Below are 21,212 nucleotides of genomic sequence, written 5' to 3' on the forward strand. Positions count from 1 at the left end.
AATGCACTACAAGAAAAAGTAAAGCATACAGCACATAGGAAATGTACAGAGCTGTAAAGTTGTCCTCTATGGTATCAGTTTGCCGCTAGTGTACCGTAGCTAACTTGTTTGTGAGTTGAGCTGTAACTATAGTACGACTTACCTGTGCATGTAAACGTACTGATCGACTTCACTCATGCACCAGTCCACTCCACTTCACACCAGCCTCTGTGATATCTTTGTAATTTACTTCAGTGACTATGGGACAAAAGAAAACGGTCATAATCTGACTTCTGGCAAGACTTCCCAGCGTGTGTTCTTGGACTGCTTTCTCGTTGCCAACCTTGCCTGCCTCTGACTCCCCTGCTCCACTGCTTCACCTGCTTCCCAGTAAACCAGTCAGCCTTCTGTCACCAACCAAGAGTGCTGCTTCCACGTTCCTGTTTTTTTTTTTTCGCCTGTTCCTCATGGCTGTGTTTACCTGTCCTGCTGCCTGTGGTTTCCTGTGGTTACCTCATCGCATGGCTGCACATTCTGCCTTTGTGTGTGCGCTGCGGCATCCACTCATCATCACCGCTGGTTTCTTGAATCCTCGCTGGTCCAGCTGACTACTAACAGGTGTGGTGATTTTCCTTGTGTGTACACCTGATATTGGATCCTCTGCCTTTCTGCACTAGCTATGTTTCCATCCAAAAGTGATTCGAATCATTGGGAAATGCGCATTAAAAGAAATACGAATCCTGTGTCTTTCCATTAAATGTACGGACTTTGGTGAAAACTACGAACTCGCGCGAGTTTTCCTCAGAACCGGAAACAAAACAAGTCTCGCATTCTTCTTCTTCTATGTTTTCTGGCGGTTGGCAACCAGCTTGTAAATGCATTACCGCGTTCCCGACCCAGAGTGTGGATATCACCATGGAGAGAGGTGCGCTACGTCAGACTTAATTCAAACATAAATGTTTCCATCCCCCGTTTTGCGAATCAACATTTTTTCGATTCGACCAAAACCCGGCTAAAGCGAGCATATTTTAGTTTGTGTGAATCAGGGGATTTTAATTTGAATTTTGACGTTTCCATCATAATTTTCCGATGTGATACTTATAGATGTGCATCTAAACAGGCTGATGGAAACCTGGCTACTGCCTCTTGTTTGCTCCCTCATGATACCGCTGCACCTTACTGAACTGACACCAGGGACTCTCCTGCTCTCTGCTTCGGCATGGCTCGCCAAAGGTTCTGGACTAAGCCTGTGCCCCGGGAAGCCTTAGGCCTAGGACTTAATCTTGCTCATTGTTTCACTGGCCTGTTTGCTCTGTGTGTTGCAAGTGGTTTCATTAAAGACTACTACAAACAATCACTGCCAATTAAAGCCAATCGGAGGTGGAGCCAGTCAGTACACGCAACCACTGCAGCGTAATTTGCCCCAGGACTGAATGCTGATTGTGACCTTTCTCATTAGATATGAAAGACAGGTGTTAGCAGTTGTTAGTGGGCATTTTGCCAAGTGTGAAAGGGTCTTACATCATGTTGAATATAGACCACATCATATTTTGCCTCTATAAACACAACAAAAGAAATACACCTGGATAGCTGATTACAACTTCAAGGCTTCCCTTGTGCGCGCCCACCACACGGATTGGGCTCCACAGACAGCCGCCTTCAAGCCTGCAAGACTGACCATGCTCCCCTGATGCTGACAAATGAGGGACAAGCCAACAATAACAACACTGCAAAGTCTTTAAATCCTAACGTAATAATAATAATTAATGTAAAAACATAGAGTGTTTTGATAGGATGAAGAATATTTCTCCAAGACAAACTGGATTTAGCAGTTTTAAAGTCGCATCAAATATCAAAAGTTGTGAAAAAGTAGTGTGAAGTCTTCCATGGGTCAATCTGTTGTGACTGACTTTGTGCTCTCTTTTCATTTCACGTCCATTTTTGGTGCGAGAGTCAGAGATAATCCCACCTTTGAACTGTTTTCTGTTCGCACGCATCCAGCGATCCACAGCGAGGGGATTAAGCATCTGGACTGATGGATCCAAATATTTTAATAAGTTAATCTGCACCAGGATGCACTCTGCCCTCCTTCATCTTGATATTTCCACATTTTCTCCTTGACATTTGTTTTGAATCCTCAAAGACTCTAATTCAGAGGAGAACACTGGGAAACAGGAAAAGGTCATATCTCTGTGGAGATTAGATCCTTGGACCCCTGAGGTGCCACATGAATGCCCAAACTAGACCCATTGTTAGTCTACAGAATCACACATGAGAAATCAACAAACCCAGAGAGCTCACAAAGTTGAGCAAAGGGCAGGAAACGTCATATTTCAGACAGTTTGGCAAACAGTTTCAAAGTAAACAGGCTGAAAATAGCAGAACAATACTTTACTGGTCAGACAATTATATAAAAATGCTGACGTCACTTAAGCTCCCAGCAGTTTCCTCTTTCTTTGCAAAATATAGAAAACATGAATCTGCAGTTGTTTAACAAGATTTGCCCCAGTTGTTGAAAATCCATCAGTCTAAGATGTCAGTTAAAACCTCGTCCACATATTTATGAGGGGCTGGTTGACAGATGAAAGTGATGAATGGATAAGTGGAAGAACAGACCACTGTGAGGACCACCCTGAGTGTCCTCTGAGCTCCGAGCCGCACATTCTGGAGTCTGGGCCTAGTTTCATCATTCACACAAGGATCTCTTCATATTTAACATACCCCATCTATCAGGGCTGTCAAGCGATTTATAAAGTGAATTAATTACATGCTCTGTGATTAATTGATCTTATTTAATCGCAAACATCAATTTTTGTCGTGAAAGTATTTAGAAAACATCAGGCGCCCCATGTAAAAGGCTGTTGCCGCAGCGGCCCGGGTTTGAGTCCATCCTGTGACCCTTTGCTGCATGTCATCCCCTCTCTCTCTCTCCCCGCTTCACACTTGGCTTTCCTGTCCATTAAAGTCAGATGTGTCATAGTAAAGCTACTGGATTTTGGACACAACTGTCCCCCTGTCCTCTACCACCAGCACTGATCTGCAGCCCATTGTATTAATCATCAGTCAATCAATTTTATTTATAAAGCCCAATATCGGAAATCACAATTTGCCTCACAGGGCTTTACAACGCACGACATCCCTCTGTCCTTTGGACCCTCGCAGCGGATAAGGAAAAACGGGGGATGTTCGTTAAAGGTGATATTGTTGTGTTTCAAATACATGGGCCAGACGTGGCCGTCGAAGAGGAAGAAGAGGTCTGGCACCGTGTAGTTCCTAGAGTACCTCCTCTTTTTGCATTCTTGGTATGGGGTGGAGATAATGTAGCGTTGGTTAAGCACGTTGATCAAAGGTCCAGAGGTGTAAAGCAGAAAGCCCTCCACAATAAGGATGTGAGTCTCCTCCTCCTCCTCCTCCTCCTTGTGGTCAGACTTTGGGACGATCTCAGGATCCAGGTTGTTATTGACGCCATTAGACTTCTTGAACTTCACTGGGTTGTCCAACCATGCATAGATCGTACTCATCATAGCTCCCTTGTATGAGGGAGTTAGTCAGTCAGTCACAGGTAGACTCACTCAGTTTGCGTCTGACCGTCTGGTTGAGTGTGGCATGACGAGGCTGGCTGCTAGCTCTAGCATCAAAGGCTGTGCTAGCTCTGTCCTCTGGGTTCGCTGCTAAATGCTTTGCGTTGAGGTGATATTTCAGGCTTGAAGTACTCCAGTGGTACGAAAATTCCTTACTGTAGATATTGCAGTTAACAGCGCTCCTATAAGCAGTTCCATTTGGGCGTTTTTTAAATGTAAATGTTCCATTGACGAGGCCAAGCAGCGTCGTCTCGTCTGCTTCGTCATGTGACAAAGACACTGTGGCCTTTAATGATCACTTGGAGCAACGAAATAGTAGTGTGCTCGAGGACCGTCTTTCATACGGTACTTTTACTCTTGAAGAAAAGGGTCAGAAAAAAATGAACTTCAGGGGCTCATGCGTGGAGCAGGAACAGATACATTTGAATTAAGTTAAAAAGCCTTTATTTCAAAACATGGCTGCTTACATCAAAACACCGATGGGTTTCAACCCTAAAGTCTTCGTCAGGGTGCAAAAGGGTGGACAGGAGTCAAGCAAACATTTTAAAAGCTTGGTAGGGGGTGTCACCCAATCTTAGACACCAGAAGTCACTGACCAAGTGCTAGTTTTCGACGACTTTGGAGTGAGACCGTGTTGGAGCAACGACGTTGGCTAGGTAACATGACCATGGTGTAACCCCAGATTCACAGAATGTAGCTGTAGCCATGTTGTATTTCAGTGCATTTTGAGTTCATGAACGTTAACTGTAACATTTTGGACCCTTAAAAGTCTTGTCCAGCACTCTAAGGAGTTGGATATTCAGTTTATTTAGGAAGTACGTTTGGTTTGAATGGTTTTCAGCCTGCTTTTTGCTAATGAGCATTATCATTATCACAGAACAACCACAGCTGTAAAGACACTGTGCTAACCAAGCTAGCCGCTAGTGTTACAGTTATCACCACCTTTTTATGGTCACCTCTGGCTCCAAAAATCCAAGATGGCAACTGCCAAAATGTCAAACTTGAGGCTTCAAAACAGGAGTCCAACATACAATGATTGACGTCACGGTGGCTGCATCTAATATTTTTACAGCCTACACTCACAGCTGAATGAATTCCAAATGATGTGTTCAGGTGTATTTCCTCACACAGAACATTTTATATTGCATTGTATTGTGTTGTTCATTTTGCTGGTATGTTGACACATTTCAAACTGGTGATGCAGTTTTGATGAAGTGATGAAGGAAAATGTTTTGGCTGTGCCTCCTTCATGACTTACTTAATCCTCATATAAAAACTGTTAGAGCTGAGTGGTTAGACTGGTGCGGCCGTGTGCCAGGAAAACTTGTTTTATTAATGTCTCAACATTTGGCCAACATCTGTACGGCGCTCGAGTCTACATGGAAGATACTGTGGGCTCGATGGGGAAAAAGAAATACACATTTTCAGTTCTGTCAGTTATTCCATCTCTCTGTGTGCTGTTGAGGGACAAAGTTCACAGGAAATTCATCCAATTCATTTATCACTGAAAAATAAAAAGACATTCTTCTTACAACACATCAAAAGGACACCTCCTACCAAGCAATGTTTTCTATGGATCTGAGGCCAAGCAGGTTATTGTGTGCATGAGTGGGAATATGGATTGGATCGTATATGTTGTATATTTAGGATTTAATCAGTCAGGATGTTTACATGACATTAGAGGAAATTGATTTATTTTGTTAGTCCAACACATTCTCACTCCGACCTCGTCACATATCGACGTTTGGTCATTGACTTTCCATGTCCACATACGACGTGCAAGGTACCCTGGGTGTGTTGGTTGTTGACGTTCTGGGACACCGTGTCAAGTTCTGCCTGTTACATGCATTGTCTTCTTTCAAAATACACTTCTGTTTCACTGGAAATTTAACATTTACATATTGTCTCTTTCAAAATCAACGCATCACGTCGATACATCAAGAGCTTTGGCTTTATAATCTTACGGGATGCAAACACCAGTTGAAAGTAAGTGTTTGTTGGACCCATCCACCACCAGTTCCACCCATTCTACGCAGGCTTTTGCGGCCTTAACTTTCAATCTTGTCCCACTGCGTTTCCCCCGATGCTGCCAAGTGCCATTAAACTATAACAGATGCATCTTCGCAAACTGATTGGCATTACACTTGTACATGTGTCGGCGTCTTACACCCCATCAACAACACCTTGTTCCTGTCTTAAGTTCTACTTTGTTTCAAGCGAGGCCACACGTACATTTATTCCAATGAAGACAAATACACAGCAAACAAAATACAACAGAGTCAAATTGTACAAAAAAAACCCAAACATGCAGGTAAAGTGCAGAAAAATATAAGTGTTCAAGACATGTAAAGATATTACACCATTAAGACATGAGTAGGCATTGTCATTGTTCATTCAGGCTCTCGAGAAAACTATGTGTGGTTGGTGTGCTGGCGTGGTATGGTGGTGCTGGAGAGTTCAGGGACAAATTCTGGGCATCATAAATAAGGCACATGATGTCTCTTTTTTTAACCTGGAAACTGTTGCTGAGTCATTGATCGGTTCGAGTTCCACAGCCACTTGGTGTCCAAATGACACAAAGTGGCTGGATCTTTCTGTGTATACCGCCGCCATTTGCTTCAGGACGTCAAGCTTTTGTGTTTCGATGTCATCCTCCCTCCTGCGTTTCCTTCCCCTTGGGGGAGCTGCAGGAGGAGTGCCTTCATCTGGTGTAGCGAGGGTAGATGGCAATGTGGTACACGTAGACAGGGACGGTGGAGATGAATCTGGATTTTCTGACAGGTCCAGGTTCGAAGACTCCTCATCACATGGTAAATTCAGCTGGATACAAAACTTGATGCAACTACGAACTGTAACGGAAACAAAGCATACTCACAGTTGTTTCACACGCATGATAGACAATGTGCTTTTTAATGAAATCCAGAGCCGCCAGAAGCCACCTCTGCCTTGTAGTTAAGGGTTTGGTCCCACTCCCACTTGGTCTCGGCTTGATAAGCCGAGAGAACTGTGTGCACAAACTTTCCACCCTTGTCTTCACTTCTTTGACTGTGAACAAAAATTCAGAGAGGAACGTGAATGCATGCCATACTTGACGACGCAACGTAGTCAAGAGCAATGTTGAACACAACAAATTGTGATCACTGAAGGTATTCTCATTTATCAAATGATATGTTTAGACAGGTAATATTATAAAATTTCCACAAGCCAAAGCGCCAAAAGCCAAAAAACAGTGTGTTTGTTGTGAACTTCTAAAACTGATCGGAATGGTTGGCATTTATAGCAGCATGTTTTTATTTTGCATAGCTAGTATCCACTGTTGCAAAAGCTTGTAGTAACCAAAAGCGCCTGGTACCTGCAGCCCGTCTGCAATCGCCCTCCATGCCTTTTCTTTCTCCAGACAGTCGTGGTAACTTGCAGACGATACATCGTAGAGGCATGGATATTCTTTCCAGTGTTGAATCAGATCTGCCTCCAGGGCCTGGGTCCATACTCAACACGCTCCCCGTGATTCTGTCGATGCCGCTATTGTTGTTGTTACTTGCCGGCTTGTCCTCCTCACATTTCTTCCGTCCTCCTGCGTGCTGACGTGGGACGTATCCTGCCTCTCATTGGCTGATGCTCCAGTTTTCTAGCATTGCAGATATCCAGTCCCAGTCACAGACGACGGGGCGACTTGCTCGTAGGCTTGTTCACACATGAAGACTCGTCGTGACAGACTATCTGCCGACTCACCTCTGACCCAAGGTGGCTCTCAAGATCCTCTGCGACGTCAAAATCGGGGTGAAAATCGTCTAATGTGAACTAGGCTTTAGTCAGACTAAAACTGAACTTTTAAAATACATGTAAACATGTTAGTCCGACTATAATCGTGCTAACACACCAAGATAATGTGATTGGGAGTCGAATTACTCCTGCATGTGCTACTGGTTGATTGTCAATCAGCTGATGACTCAACTAACCTACCCAGACAATAGCCCCTTTTTCACTGCCAGATTCTCCACAAATGTTGAGCCGTTTTGCCAGCCAGCTGCGAACGTTTAGACACACAGAGCCGGATTGGCGAGTTGATCCGAGGTGCCCAATTGTCCGCCTCGTAGGGTAGTCATATTGGTGGAACCCTTTTAGTTTAAAAGTCCCACGTCACTGTTTACATCACACGCTGAGCTACACGTTTTGTTACTTGCTCACGCCCCCATTGCCCCGAAAAAGGCACATTCTGTATAAACAAAAGTAGGTAGGCGGCATTTTGCTGCACTCCCCGATTTTTTTTTATACTGCCAATGCTGAAAAAAGACTGATTGGACTTTCCTGCAAATTTGCAGGACTCCTATGTATAAAGGGCCAAAGACACCTAAGGATAGCGAGTGAGCATGTGTGCAAGGAGTGAATGGCAGGGTAAGAAAGAAACTTGCAGCCTGAGCATGAAAAGTATCGTCTTCTTGACTAAACTTTCGCTAGAGCTTCATATCTGAAAAACTTGACAGCAATGTTGTGTTCTTGAAATCTTGACCTGGTTACTCAAGACAATCCACAGACCTTGTTGTGAGCAGCTTCATGTAGGAACTGTTTTCTTTCTACCAAACGACACGTGCCAGCTGTATCACTGTGCAAAAGGAAGCGTGAATCTGAGGTGAACCTTCCCTTTAATATGAATCAACTGCCACAGTGTGTTGTTGTATGTGAATAAGCTTATTTTCCATCCTTTAATTTCAAACATCATTTTGCATTTAAACTGAGCAAAAATAAGCTGCACTTACTGCTAGCACGTCAAAGGGTGTCACAGAGTTCATTGGCAGCCTTCCTCACATGAAGTGACGCTACGTCAGATTAACTGTAATTCAGGGAAAGACAGGAAAGCTATTCTTGGTCTCTTTAGCCTCATGCCATGACCTGTGTTGTCTCTTAAATTTACGGACTCAGGAGATAGTGAGACACTGAGCAGAAAGGGCTTAACAGTCTGGCACCGTTCCTCCTCGTGATGCTTCCAGGATATCATTCATCATCGTGGGTGATGTGAGTGGGCTGGCCAGCACCCATCAGGATCTCACCCTACAGCTCCTCTGTCTGACCACCCTGACCAGCTGAAGACTGATCGCTCCCTGAGGCGAAAAACCTGCTCTCTGTCCCTTGTTTCTACATTTACAGTCTAGTTATCACTTTTTGCAGTGTCACTGTTTATATGTACATAAACTTCATCTTCATATAAAACTACTACAGTGAAATAAAAATACCTGAGTCATGACCTGTACCTCTTACCTCTAACTTTATATCATACACAGTGTCATCTGTATCTGTCTGTGTTTGGCGTTGTTTACTCTGTCACCATGCTTCATCTGTGGCTGCTGCTGAAAACACCACTTTTGCTCACAGAGAAACACGCTACTGTGAAATGTTTGTCTTCGACGTCCCCTAGGAGAAGATGTGTTTATATTGGATATTTCACAGTCTTAAACAGACTTGACCAAAAAAAACAGACGCTAAATTTACGCGCACAGCTTCCTCGCTTTGTCCAGATTCTCATGTAAACACAGCAGACTCAGTGTGCAGTCCGTTCTGCAGTCTGTGGGTGCAGGTGCCTCCATAAGGTCCCTGGAGACGTGTTGCGGAAATTAATTTCTTTGGAAAAACTTAATTTAAGCTGTATTTGATAAATTATCAACATCAACATTTGACAGTGAGCTTCCGATAGGGATTAACAGGGTAAACAAAATTATCGCTTTAACCTGGAAGGAAATGGACTGCATGAGTCAAGCACAGGGCTGACGTATGAAAATATGACAAATAAATATTGCTAAAAATATGTGCTGACATCTGAAATGATTTGACAGCAGAGCGTCTTGATTTTTTTCTCCACTGTGTACCAGTATAGCAAAGTGGGAGGAGCTCTGGGGTGCAAAGGGTGCACAGGAAGGCAGAAACGCAAATTTTAGAGGCATACATTCTTTTTAAGTTTTATCTGTTCCCATCAGCAACAGAAATTTGTTCATTTCATTCACAGTTTTTGTTGTACTGAGCTTAATTCTACACACGGCTCACACAACATGGGCACCTTAATATTACAGTCCTTCAGATTTCACAAATTCAAACCATGTTTTTGATTCTAATTATTGTCGGCATTCTTTCTGCAATATACATCCATCCATCCATTTTCTAACCGCTTATCCTCTTGAGGGTCGCGGGGGGGCTGGAGCCTATCCCAGCTGACATTGGGTGAGAGGCAGGGTACACCCTGGACAGGTCGCCAGACTATCGCAGGGCTGACACATAGACAAAGACAACCATTCACACTCACATTCACACCTACAGACAATTTAGAGTCACCAATTAACCTGCATGTCTTTGGACTGTGGGAGGAAGCTGGAGTACCTGGAGGAAACCCACGCTGACACAGGGAGAAACTCCACACTCAGGATGGAGGGTTCAAACCAGGAACTCTCTTGCTGTGAGGCGACAGTTTGCAAGTTTCACATCACCTGCAACCCAACCAACTGTGATGTCACGGTGTACAGACACTGACACCCTACGGTACACTTATTCTTCACTGCAGTAAGGTGAGAAGGTAAAGCACTGGACGTCATCAAGATTTTTAGGGTAACGCAACTTATATGTGCTGTTTGACACAAATTTAACCACTCCCTGTGAATTTGGTGCAACCTTGCAACTTTGTCCAATCACCACAACTTTACCAAAAATTCCTTGTTTCTGGCTGCAACAAATCACATTTACAAACAAAAATTACTGCTAAGACCATCCAATTGCAGCAGGCCAGGCAAAGCACCCCAGACGTCCCTCTCCCCAGCAACACTTTCCAGCTCCTCCTGGGGGACCCCGAGACGTTCCCAGGCCAGATGAGATATGTAATCCCTCCAGTGTGTTCTGGGTCTGCCCCGAGGTCTCCTACCCCCGGGACATGCCTGGAATACCTCAAACAGGAGGCGCCCAGGAGACATCCTGGACAGATGCCCGAACCACCTCAACTGACCCCTTTGGATGCAATGGAGCAGCGGTTCTACTCCTCCCTCCCTATCTGTATGGCTGGGCCCAGCCACCCCAGAGAGGAAACTCATTTCGGTTGCTTAAAGATGTAACTGGGAGAGAGACCATAAAAAGCCTTAAAAGTAACCAGTAAAATCTTGAAGTCTATTCTAAAACATACTGGGAGCCAGTGTAAAGAGGCTGAAACTGGAGTGATGTCATCACATCTCTTGGTTCTGGTTAAAAGCTTGGTGCTTGAATTCTAAAAAGTCTGGAGTTGATTAATAGATTTTTGATTCAGGCAAGAAAAGAGGCTGTTGCAGTGAACCAGGCGTGAAGACATGAAGGAGCGTAAAATTCTCTCTGTCTTTAAAAGTTAAAAGTAGAGTGGTATGTTTTATTCTCACTGGAACAAGTTGCCTTTGATTTTTTTCAACTAATTTAAAAAATGTTCAGTCAACAGGCAGCAATGATGGAAACATGTCTTTAGCTGTAGCTGTGCTAGAGTGTAAATTCAACATCACTGCAGCGCTGTCACATCTCGCCTGAGTCGCCCCCGAGGCTACTGCCGACACATCGAGAAATGATGTTCCCTGTTAAGCTCAGCAGGTCTCCGCCAGGTTGCAGAGCTAATAACCACCATCTGGAGAGGTGAACGCTGATTGACCGCAGCCCATAAAAATCCAAATGCTCTGATCCCTGGAGCAGGATGACGAGGAAACACATTAGCATCTCATCGCCTGCTTTTTAATGGCTCTGTTAATGTCTCTTGTTCCACAGAGAGCATCAAGGGCTGCGCCACTTTCTCGTAACTCTGAGTCACCATGTGGCCCGTGGATTGTCAGCTGGAGATGTCCCATTAATGTTAACACTATTTCAAACACCAGGCAACTCTGTGGATTCAGGGCTGGAAATTTTCAATCACTGAGTCCTCGGCTGCCTCTTTGCCCAGCTGGGTTTAACTTGCAGTGCTTACGCTCTTAAGTTTTATGTTTTTGTCTGTCACAGTGTTTGCTGAGCTGAGATCTACCAAAAAACAAACAACAACTTACAAAAGGGCAGAATTTGAAACTAAAATCTGTTTCATACAATCTGTAAGGATCATGCAAACTAGCTCTGTGCTGTGAAAAATGATGCTTATTGGACTTGTGGACGCCGTAATTAAAGGTCAATATGTCATAATATCAAATCTGCTGTAGTTCTGGTTCAATAATGAAACACACACACACACACACTGCTCATATGATCTCAATGAGGGGTCATTACTTGACAATGTCCATAAAAAGATATAAAGAAGAGATACAGTGGCAGACCATGCTAGTGTCGCTGGGATAAATTCCATCGTCACCTCCTAAAAATAGAAATTCTCTGGAAGCGTCCGACACTGTTATTCTTCACACCTTACTGGTGTAGTCTGTTGGACACTGGCTATTATGTTCTGCAAAACAATGAGAGGAGAGAACACTTTATGAGACATTATGAGGCTGAGAGCCATTTTACACTGACAGTCTGGAGCTCATCCAGTTTCAGCAGTGTGGGCGAAAGCTGTGGGATGAAAGCCATTTCCGTGTCATGTACATTCCTGTTTTTAACAACAAGCTTTCAGCTCTGCGAGCCAATATTGATCCGTGCTGATGCTCTCTGAAGTCTGGGGATGCATTAAGAGGATGAGAGCTCCCGGAGCCACTCCACAGATGAAAGGCAAATACGGTGAAATGCTAATTAGACGTCAGGCTACAAGTAAGAAACAAGATCATCGGCTCATCAGTTGCTGATAAATAGAGTGCGTAATGACATAAGTGATACTCTCTGCCGAGACACTCAGTTTGACTCAATTATCAAATTTGTGGTGTGAAATTTCCCGTTAGTGCACTTTGTCACATCGTGATTGGATGAGTCTCTAATTACCGAGACAAATTCATGATTAATATTTGAAGAGTTACTGCGCGGAGAATATTGTGGAACCAACAAATGGGTAGAAATTAGACGACTAACAAGCAACTAGTGATCTTCCTTACAAAGAGTCAAGCCCTCGTTAAAAGATATTTGGGTTTATTACAACTTGGGTCTTATTTTGGCCAGTATTTCTGTGGTTTATGATAATACTGCATTTTTCGGCTTTAGTTACATCCCATAAAACTGGTAATTGCGTATCTCCCCCAAATTCAGATGTGTGTCTCTGTGTGAATGTCAGGGTAATTGCCGGTATGTGTAGCTAAGGCTAGATAGCTTCTTTTTTACCTTGTTTTCTGTTGCCTGTGACTGCTGTTTTCCCAAAGCTCTGCTTGAAATGCGCAGTCACTCGTGGAGCAACATTTCGTCCACCACATACAGTACCAGTCAAAAGTTTGGACACACTTTCCCATTTACTTGAATGGAAAAGTGTGTCCAAACTTTTGACTGGTACTGTATCCAGCCTCTAGCTTCATTAGTTCTTTGTAGCCTGCAGCTGCCCACGATTATTGTTCTATAGCGCTACAGACGACCTCCACAGCTGAGGAGGACTCACATTTGGTTAGCTTCACTTTACTGTGCTGTTGATCGTAGTAGATGTTTCTGACCAGAGGTTTTAGGACGTGTTTTATGCAGTGGAAAGAGTTTTAGTCCGACTATACCTGCAGCCATGATTTTCTTGTCATCTTTCCTCCCAGTAAAATCAAAGTAATAGGAATATTTCCAGCCACTTAAGGTAAGTATTTCCATCTTTCAAACTAGCTTGCTGCTTTGTGACGTGCCTGTGCAGCACAACGATTACAAAAATGAGTCTACTTACTACTGTTACTGCCAACACTGCTCCTGTCCTGCTTTACTTGACCAGTTTTCTCAAATCTCCCTCATGGATTTGATCGGTACTGTCTCGCACACTCTCTTCCAAGTGCCCTTTGACATTGTCCCTCTCAGTTTACTTAAAGAAACTATAAGCATTATTGAACCATTTCTGCTTGCGATACTTAACTCTGATCAGTCTATGTTCCTGATTCCTTTAAAATGGCTACAGTTCAACCACTTCTAAAGGAACCACACCTGGGTCGCAGCACACCAACGAGCTATAGACCTATTTCTAAGCTTCTTTTTACAGCCAAGATTTTAGGAAAAATAGTCTGCAAACTTCTGCAACTGGTTCAAGAAAATGACACGGTTGACAAATATCAATCTGGTCTCCGTCATAAGCACAGTACTGAGACAGCTCTGCTAAGGGTCACAAATTGTTCTCGTGCAACTAGACCAAGGTGATATTGCCATTTTAGTTATCTCAGATTTGTCTGTGGCCTTTGACACAACTGGTCACACTATTTTACAGAGATGGGGACTCGAGTCATTGTGACTTGGACTCGAGTCAACTCAAGTCGCTGTTTTGATGACTTGTGACTTGACTTGACAAAAAATAAAAGACTTGAGACTTGACTCGGACTTGGAAGTTAAAGACTCGGGACTTGACTTGAGACACGATGACTTGAATGACTTGAGTGTTATTCACATCGTGTTTTCGGTTAGAATATAAAATTAATAAATTAATTTAAAAAATAATGTCGATTACCCGGTAGGAGCGCAGGCTGAGAATGGCGTTGTCATGATTGGATCACTACCCTGTCAATCAGGCATGCCCTCTCTACGTACCTTACATGTTTATTGGAGAAACACGCCCTCTTATATCAGATAGGCATCAACATGTCAGCAGGAGGGGTACCGAGAGTCATCGTCTTCAGCTTTCGGAATTACCATTATTACGGCAAAAGACGAACAGCACAGTGCAAGACATGCAGCATAAACATCTCAGACAGCCAGACGACAACTTCAAACTTTGTTCGTCATTTGAAGAGCCATTCTGCCCAGTAAGTGCTTGTCAATTAGCTAATATTATCTGGTTAGTCAGTGGTTAGCTAATGTTAGCTTATACCATACGGGGGTGGGGTGGGCGGGTGGGTCGGTTTGGTGGAACTTGTTTTTTAATTCATTTGCTAACATTAACCCCAAAAAAACGTGAGCGAACATTCCGACCGGTTCGTCACAAGACCGGCTGTATGTTTTATGAACGAGCAACACAGGGTTAAATGAGCTGAGTGGGTGATTTTGGCCGCTGCCTTGGTTTGTGTGTGTGTGTGTGTGTGTGTGTGTGCGCGCATGCATGGGGGTCATCCCTGCAAAGTAAACAATGCAGCGATGAAGTCAATGTTTACTGACAGTTACTTATATCTTGTCTTTTCACTTTATTAAGATCAGATTCTGCAGGTAAAATTACAATAATAAGGTGACTTGACTTGGACTTGACTTGACCTATTACAGGACTTGACTTGACTTGACTTGACATAACCTGTGACTTGACTTGACTTGACTTGCCCAAGAAAAAATGACTTGGGACTTACTTGAGACTTGAAGGTTAAGACTTGAGACTTATTTGAGACTTGCACATGTGTGACTTGGTCCCATCTCTGCTATTTTAATTGATCAGCTGGGAAAGTGGGAGGGGATTCCTACCAGGGTATCCACCTGTGCCTTTAAGCTGTGGGGTGCCCCAGGGGTCAGTTCTTGGACCCATTTTATTTACATTACATATGTTCGCCTTAGGGCATTTAATTTGTCAATGTGGTTGTGTGTTCTATCATTGCTACATTGATGATACACAACTTTACCATTCTGTTAAGTCCAGCCAACTCCTCCAGTAGTAACATCTAACTACACTGCATAAGTGTCTGGGTGAGATCAGTATCTGGATGTCTCAAAGTTTTCTTCAATTAAATCCTGGTAAAACTTAAGTTCTGGCCCCAAAGCAGGTCTCAATAACATTGTCCAACACCTCGCTTCATTGGCCACAAATAGAAAATCTTTTGTTCCAAACCTAGGAGCAACTTTTGCCTGTCAGCTAAAATCTGACGCACTTGTCAAGACAGTTATTCAGTCCTGCTACTCTTACCTCAGAAATATTGCAAAAACATGTCCAGTGTTATCCTTCCAGCAGTTAGAAACCGTTATCCAGCTTAACCTCAGACTTTTAGCTCTATATCATGTGTGTAACATTTAAATCCATGAGTTTTTGTTGTAAAACAAGCCAGAGACTGTGTGTTTTTTACCCAACTCATAAAGCTAACCTACTGTAATTAGCTACAGTTGATAGAAACTGCTGGCGACAGTTGAGAGGCTGCTATTGCCTTCATCTGTCTGACATCAAGCACCAATGTTTTCGAAAATTACCAATCACAAATCTGCCACAGTTATAACTGTAGCTGCAAAGCTTGATAGATGGTGATCTGCCACGCGCCAAGGGAGTTTGAGATTAACCTCCAGTCTGTATTTATAAGTAGATAAAGAGACAAGGAACATCATTCCATAACCAAACACCAAACATAGCCTGTTTATTGCTCTAAATTAAACAGCTAATTACCCTGCTGGACTCTCACTGTGAGAAAGTCCAGGACTGACTGATGACTTGCCCAGCTGTTTGTCCTCTTCTGCTGCTTTCCTGTTTATCCTACTTTAAAATAACTCTTTTCCTGTGATTAGGAGTCAGTCCATAAAATCATCAGTCATACTTTAATTGGGATTTTGCTCACAGTACACTGCTCAAAAGATGAAGGGAACACTTAAATCACACATCAGATCTTGATGAACGAATAATTCAAGTTGAAAATCTTACTGATGTACATCGTATAATTTGTTGAGAGCAAAATGACGGTCAGCGGAAAAAAATACATCAACCCACTGAGTGCTGGATTCAAAAGTACACCAAAAATCAAAGTAATAAATTAAATCACAGGCTGACTCAGTAGTGTGTATGGCCCGTGCCTGCCTGTATGCACTCCTGACAACATCTTGGCATGCTCCTGATGAGTCGGTGGATGGTGTAGTGGGGTATCTCCTACCAGACCTGGATCAGGATATCAGTGAGCTCCTGGACAGTCTGCAGTGGTACTTGGCGGCATCTGATGCGCCAATACATAACGCCCCATAGGTGCTCATTTGGATTTAGGTCAGGGGCCAGTCCCATTCTGAATGGACCGCAACTGACTTGTAAACATGTCAAGTTGGTAACAACACACTTTATTTTTAAGTACAGTACATTTTTGAAGTACTGTTTCCTGCTGTAGAGTGAGTGACTAACATGCAGCTACTTGACAAAGACAGCAAACTAGCTTAAGGACATGGCCAATCGCAAGTTTGACACTGTATATATTAAGCTGTGTGGACTTCAAACTAATGACTAAGGAGAAATTTGGACTCCATGAGAGAGGATGGAGGATAGAGGATCCAAGGCATCCATTGGTACCAACCATGTCATGCTATCTTGTTGGAAAGGGGGATAAATAATGCTCCAAAATTACGCTTAATTTTGGTGAGGGAAGAAGGAACACTTACTAGTGACCCTGTATAACCACCTCCACGATGGGTGCTGCCTATATTTCCTGGATGGCCTGGACAAGGACAATAGCAGACGACAAAACTAGAGAAGAGTCAGTCAGGAAGCAACAGCAACAGGGTTTAATTTCTACACAAATACAAACAGTTGTACCCGGTTTATTTGTGCGGATTCTTTGCTGCAAACTTATTATGATGTTACTTCAAAGTGCCGAGGGAATGTGCTCCCCATAAAGTGTTAGTCCTCCTTTGTTTGAAAGAAACAGTACTCAGTGTACGAACATGAAAGAAATATGATTCCAATAAATTTCCAGTTGCGTTCCTCTCTTCTCACTCACAGGCTTCATTTCTTTTACTGCACATTTATTTTCACTATAAACTTTTTAACTTGGATCATATGAAGTCATCAATGCCTGGTTAAAGGAAAAATGTGTTTGTTTCAAATGGGGCCAAACATGTGCTCCATGGGTGAGATGTTTCTGTGCCAAATGAAAACCCAGGTGCTGGAATTAAGATGGAGGCTCGTACGCCGTCCAGCTACCATCGTTCAAAAAGAAATACAGTACAGGCCAAAAGTTTGGACACACCTTCTCATTCAATGCGTTTTCTTTATTTTCATGACTATTTACATTGTAGATTCTCACTGAAGGCATCAAAACTATGAATGAACACATGTGGAGTTATGTACTTAACAAAAAAAGGTGAAATAACTGAAAACATGTTTTATATTCTAGTTTCTTCAAAATAGCCACCCTTTGCTCTGATTACTGCTTTGCACACTCTTGGCATTCTCTCCATGAGCTTCAAGAGGTAGTCACCTGAAATGGTTTTCCAACAGTCTTGAAGGAGTTCCCAGAGGTGTTTAGCACTTGTTGGCCCCTTTGCCTTCACTCTGCGGTCCAGCTCACCCCAAACCATCTCGATTGGGTTCAGGTCCGGTGACTGTGGAGGCCAGGTCATCTGCCGCAGCACTCCATCACTCTCCTTCTTGGTCAAATAGCCCTTACACAGCCTGGAGGTGTGTTTGGGGTCATTGTCCTGTTGAAAAATAAATGATCGTCCAACTAAACGCAAACCGGATGGGATGGCATGTCGCTGCAGGATGCTGTGGTAGCCATGCTGGTTCAGTGTGCCTTCAATTTTGAATAAATCCCCAACAGTGTCACCAGCAAAACACCCCCACACCATCACACCTCCTCCTCCATGCTTCACAGTGGGAAGCAGGCATGTGGAATCCATCCGTTCACCTTTTCTGCGTCTCACAAAGACACGGCGGTTGGAACCAAAGATCTCAAATTTGGACTCATCAGACCAAAGCACAGATTTCCACTGGTCTAATGTCCATTCCTTGTGTTTCTTGGCCCAAACAAATCTCTTCTGCTTGTTGCCTCTCCTTAGCAGTGGTTTCCTAGCAGCTATTTGACCATGAAGGCCTGATTCGCGCAGTCTCCTCTTAACAGTTGTTCTAGAGATGGGTCTGCTGCTAGAACTCTGTGTGGCATTCATCTGGTCTCTGATCTGAGCTGCTGTTAACTTGCCATTTCTGAGGCTGGTGACTCGGATGAACTTATCCTCAGAAGCAGAGGTGACTCTTGGTCTTCCTTTCCTGGGTCGGTCCTCATGTGTGCCAGTTTCGTTGTAGCGCTTGATGGTTTTTGCGACTCCACTTGAGGACACATTTCAAGTTTTTGCAATTTTCCGGACTGACTGACCTTCATTTCTTGAAGTAATGATGGCCACTCGTTTTTCTTTAGTTAGCTGATTGGATCTTGCCATAATATGAATGTTAACAGTTGTCCAATAGGGCTGTCGGCTGTGTATTAACCTGACTTCTGCACAACACAACTGATGGTCCCAACCCCGTTGATAAAGCAAGAAATTCCACTAATTAACCCTGATAAGGCACACCTGTGAAGTGGAAACCATTTCAGGTGACTACCTCTTGAAGCTCATGGAGAGAATGCCAAGAGTGTGCAAAGCAGTAATCAGAGCAAAGGGTGGCTATTTTGAAGAAACTAGAATATAAAACATGTTTTCAGTTATTTCACCTTTTTGTTAAGTACATAACTCCACATGTGTTCATTCATAGTTTTGATGCCTTCAGTGAGAATCTACAATGTAAATAGTCATGAAAATAAAGAAAACGCATTGAATGAGAAGGTGTGTCCAAACTTTTGGCCTGTACTGTACATACAGGCAGTATTAAACCCATTCAATACATATTGAACACATATGCAGTTCACATAACCTGGCTGAAATTAATACATATAAACGCTTGAAGATTCACTTATTACTAAAAGTGTATATCATATAAAAACTAAAGTAATGGTCAAAGTTGTCACAGTGAAATTTAAGGTGTGTTGTTTGATTCACGTCATCAACTCATGCATTGAGTAACATTACAAGTTAACGTTCCACCTTAAAAGTTGCCGGCAGTCGGCTCAGTGATTTAAGTTCTTTTTTTTCTGAGACTCCAGCTGCTGCAAGAGGCAGTTTACTAATAAAACTCTCCACAGTATGAACAGTGGTTACATGAGCCTCAAAACCAGTCACAACTCAGCCCTGAGCAGAGTGACCGTCCTCTACTGACCAATCAGACTGCAGTGTTCACAGCTCCACCTTTTAGTACCAGATCTGTGTACTAGGTACCCCAACAGAGGGGGGACCAAACATGGGGACAGTACAGAACGGTTCTATTGGTACCATCCACAACTTTTCAGTGTGGAAACGGAAAAGAAGCGTACCGAACTGAATCGTACCGCCCAGTGGAAACAGGGCCGTACGTAGTTCTTGTTCTACCTAACCTTCTACTCTTCTTTTTAAGGTTCACTTTGTGTGAAGTTTTGGACATATGGGGTCTAGTTGACGGCCCAGACAATGCATACAACCTTACAATGTGTCCTTCAAAATCCAAAAGATGCTGTCTTCAGTGATTGTGATAGCGATGGGTCCAACACATTCTCACTCCGACCTTGTCACATATCGATGTTCGGTCATGGACTTTCCTAGCCTTGAAATCCGGACTCAAATCTAGAAAGATTTTGAGTCTGGCCCTCACCGATACACCCTTCCTACCCAAGGGGCGGCACTAACTGAGGCATGTTAAATGCCACCACACGCAATTGGATAGCACGATAGCCAATCAGAGCAAAAAAACCAGGTGACGTATTCATTGCAGTGAGCCCCATTGGTTTGCCGACCAGTGGGGCTAGCTGATATATTATGCTTTTGCTGTATCCCGTCAGCAAAACAGCAAAAACGTACTTCCTGGAAGCGAAGGCTTCTAGGGCAGTCTTCTATTCCTTTCCTTTCTCTCAAGGAAAAAGATAAGTGTAGTTGGCTTAGCGTTTCTTCCAAAGCTAAATTGAATGGACATGGTCCTTCGGCAGCTGCCATCTTGGCTGTTTACTTTTCGACTCCTACACCACAGCGTTGTCATCATCATGTTACGCCCGCCCAGAGCCCGCCTCTGTCAGATAGACTGATCTGATTGGTCCGATTTGCGATTCAACGGGCTCTGCTCGTCTGGGCCAGATTCCTGTGCAATGAAAATTAGAATTTGCTAGGGGCGGGGCATCTGGATTTCCAGGTTAGGACTTTCCATGTCCGCATACGACATGCAAGGTACCCTGGGTGTGTCAAGTTTTGCCTGTTACATGCATTGTCTTCTTTCAAAATACACTTCTGTTTTCACAGGAAATTTACATACAGTCTCTTTCAAAAAATGTCGGTACAACACCGCAAATTGACATTTTTTCCTTCAACAACACACACATGGTAAGGTTTAGGAAAAAAGAACGAGGTTTGGCTTTAGAATCTTACGGGACGTGAACACCGCTTTCTCAGGTGAAAGGCGGTGTTTATTGTGCAGTTCTGAGGGCAAAAGGGGTCCAACCCGGGACTAGCAAGGTGTACCTAATAAAGTGACCAGTGAGTGTATGTAAAAGGTTTTTTTGATATGTAAAGTAGTCAGTCTAGTATATGATAGAGCATTCTAGTGGCAATGCCGGAGACTGCCAGTGACAGAGTTTTAAATGTTTTAATAACTGAGCTGAGATATTTAAATATTTTGATGATTGCACAGGAGATTATGCTTTATGTCTGGGGAAAAATTTTAAACAGATAAATGGGCATTACTCATTACTTATTACAGCAAATCTGCCGAGGCAACCCAACATGTTATTCACTCCTTGGAACATGTATCTGATCAGTAAAAGCACCGATGTGAGTAATTCGGGAGTGTTTTTCATCACACTGGACTGGTTTGATTGTTTTCTTTCAACGCCAAATTCCATGCGCAAACTATGGGTATACCATCTTTCATCA

The 21,212-nt window shown here is 43.3% G+C and overlaps 1 protein-coding gene across 1 annotated transcript; it reads right to left on the bottom strand.

Annotated features, from left to right (window-relative positions):
* Positions 1-2,231: 2,231 nt before the first annotated feature.
* LOC125880180 (nicotinamide riboside kinase 2-like) lies at positions 2,232-3,503 on the bottom strand. The gene is made up of 2 exons (XM_049562493.1): positions 3,134-3,503; positions 2,232-2,236 (listed from the first exon to the last, which is right to left on the bottom strand). The coding sequence occupies exons 1-2, from the start codon at positions 3,501-3,503 to the stop codon at positions 2,232-2,234; spliced, it is 375 nt and encodes a 124-aa protein (XP_049418450.1).
* Positions 3,504-21,212: the final 17,709 nt, after the last annotated feature.

Source organism: Epinephelus fuscoguttatus, linkage group LG19, assembly GCF_011397635.1.
Source record: "Epinephelus fuscoguttatus linkage group LG19, E.fuscoguttatus.final_Chr_v1".
Classification (NCBI taxonomy): Eukaryota; Metazoa; Chordata; class Actinopteri; order Perciformes; family Serranidae; genus Epinephelus; species Epinephelus fuscoguttatus.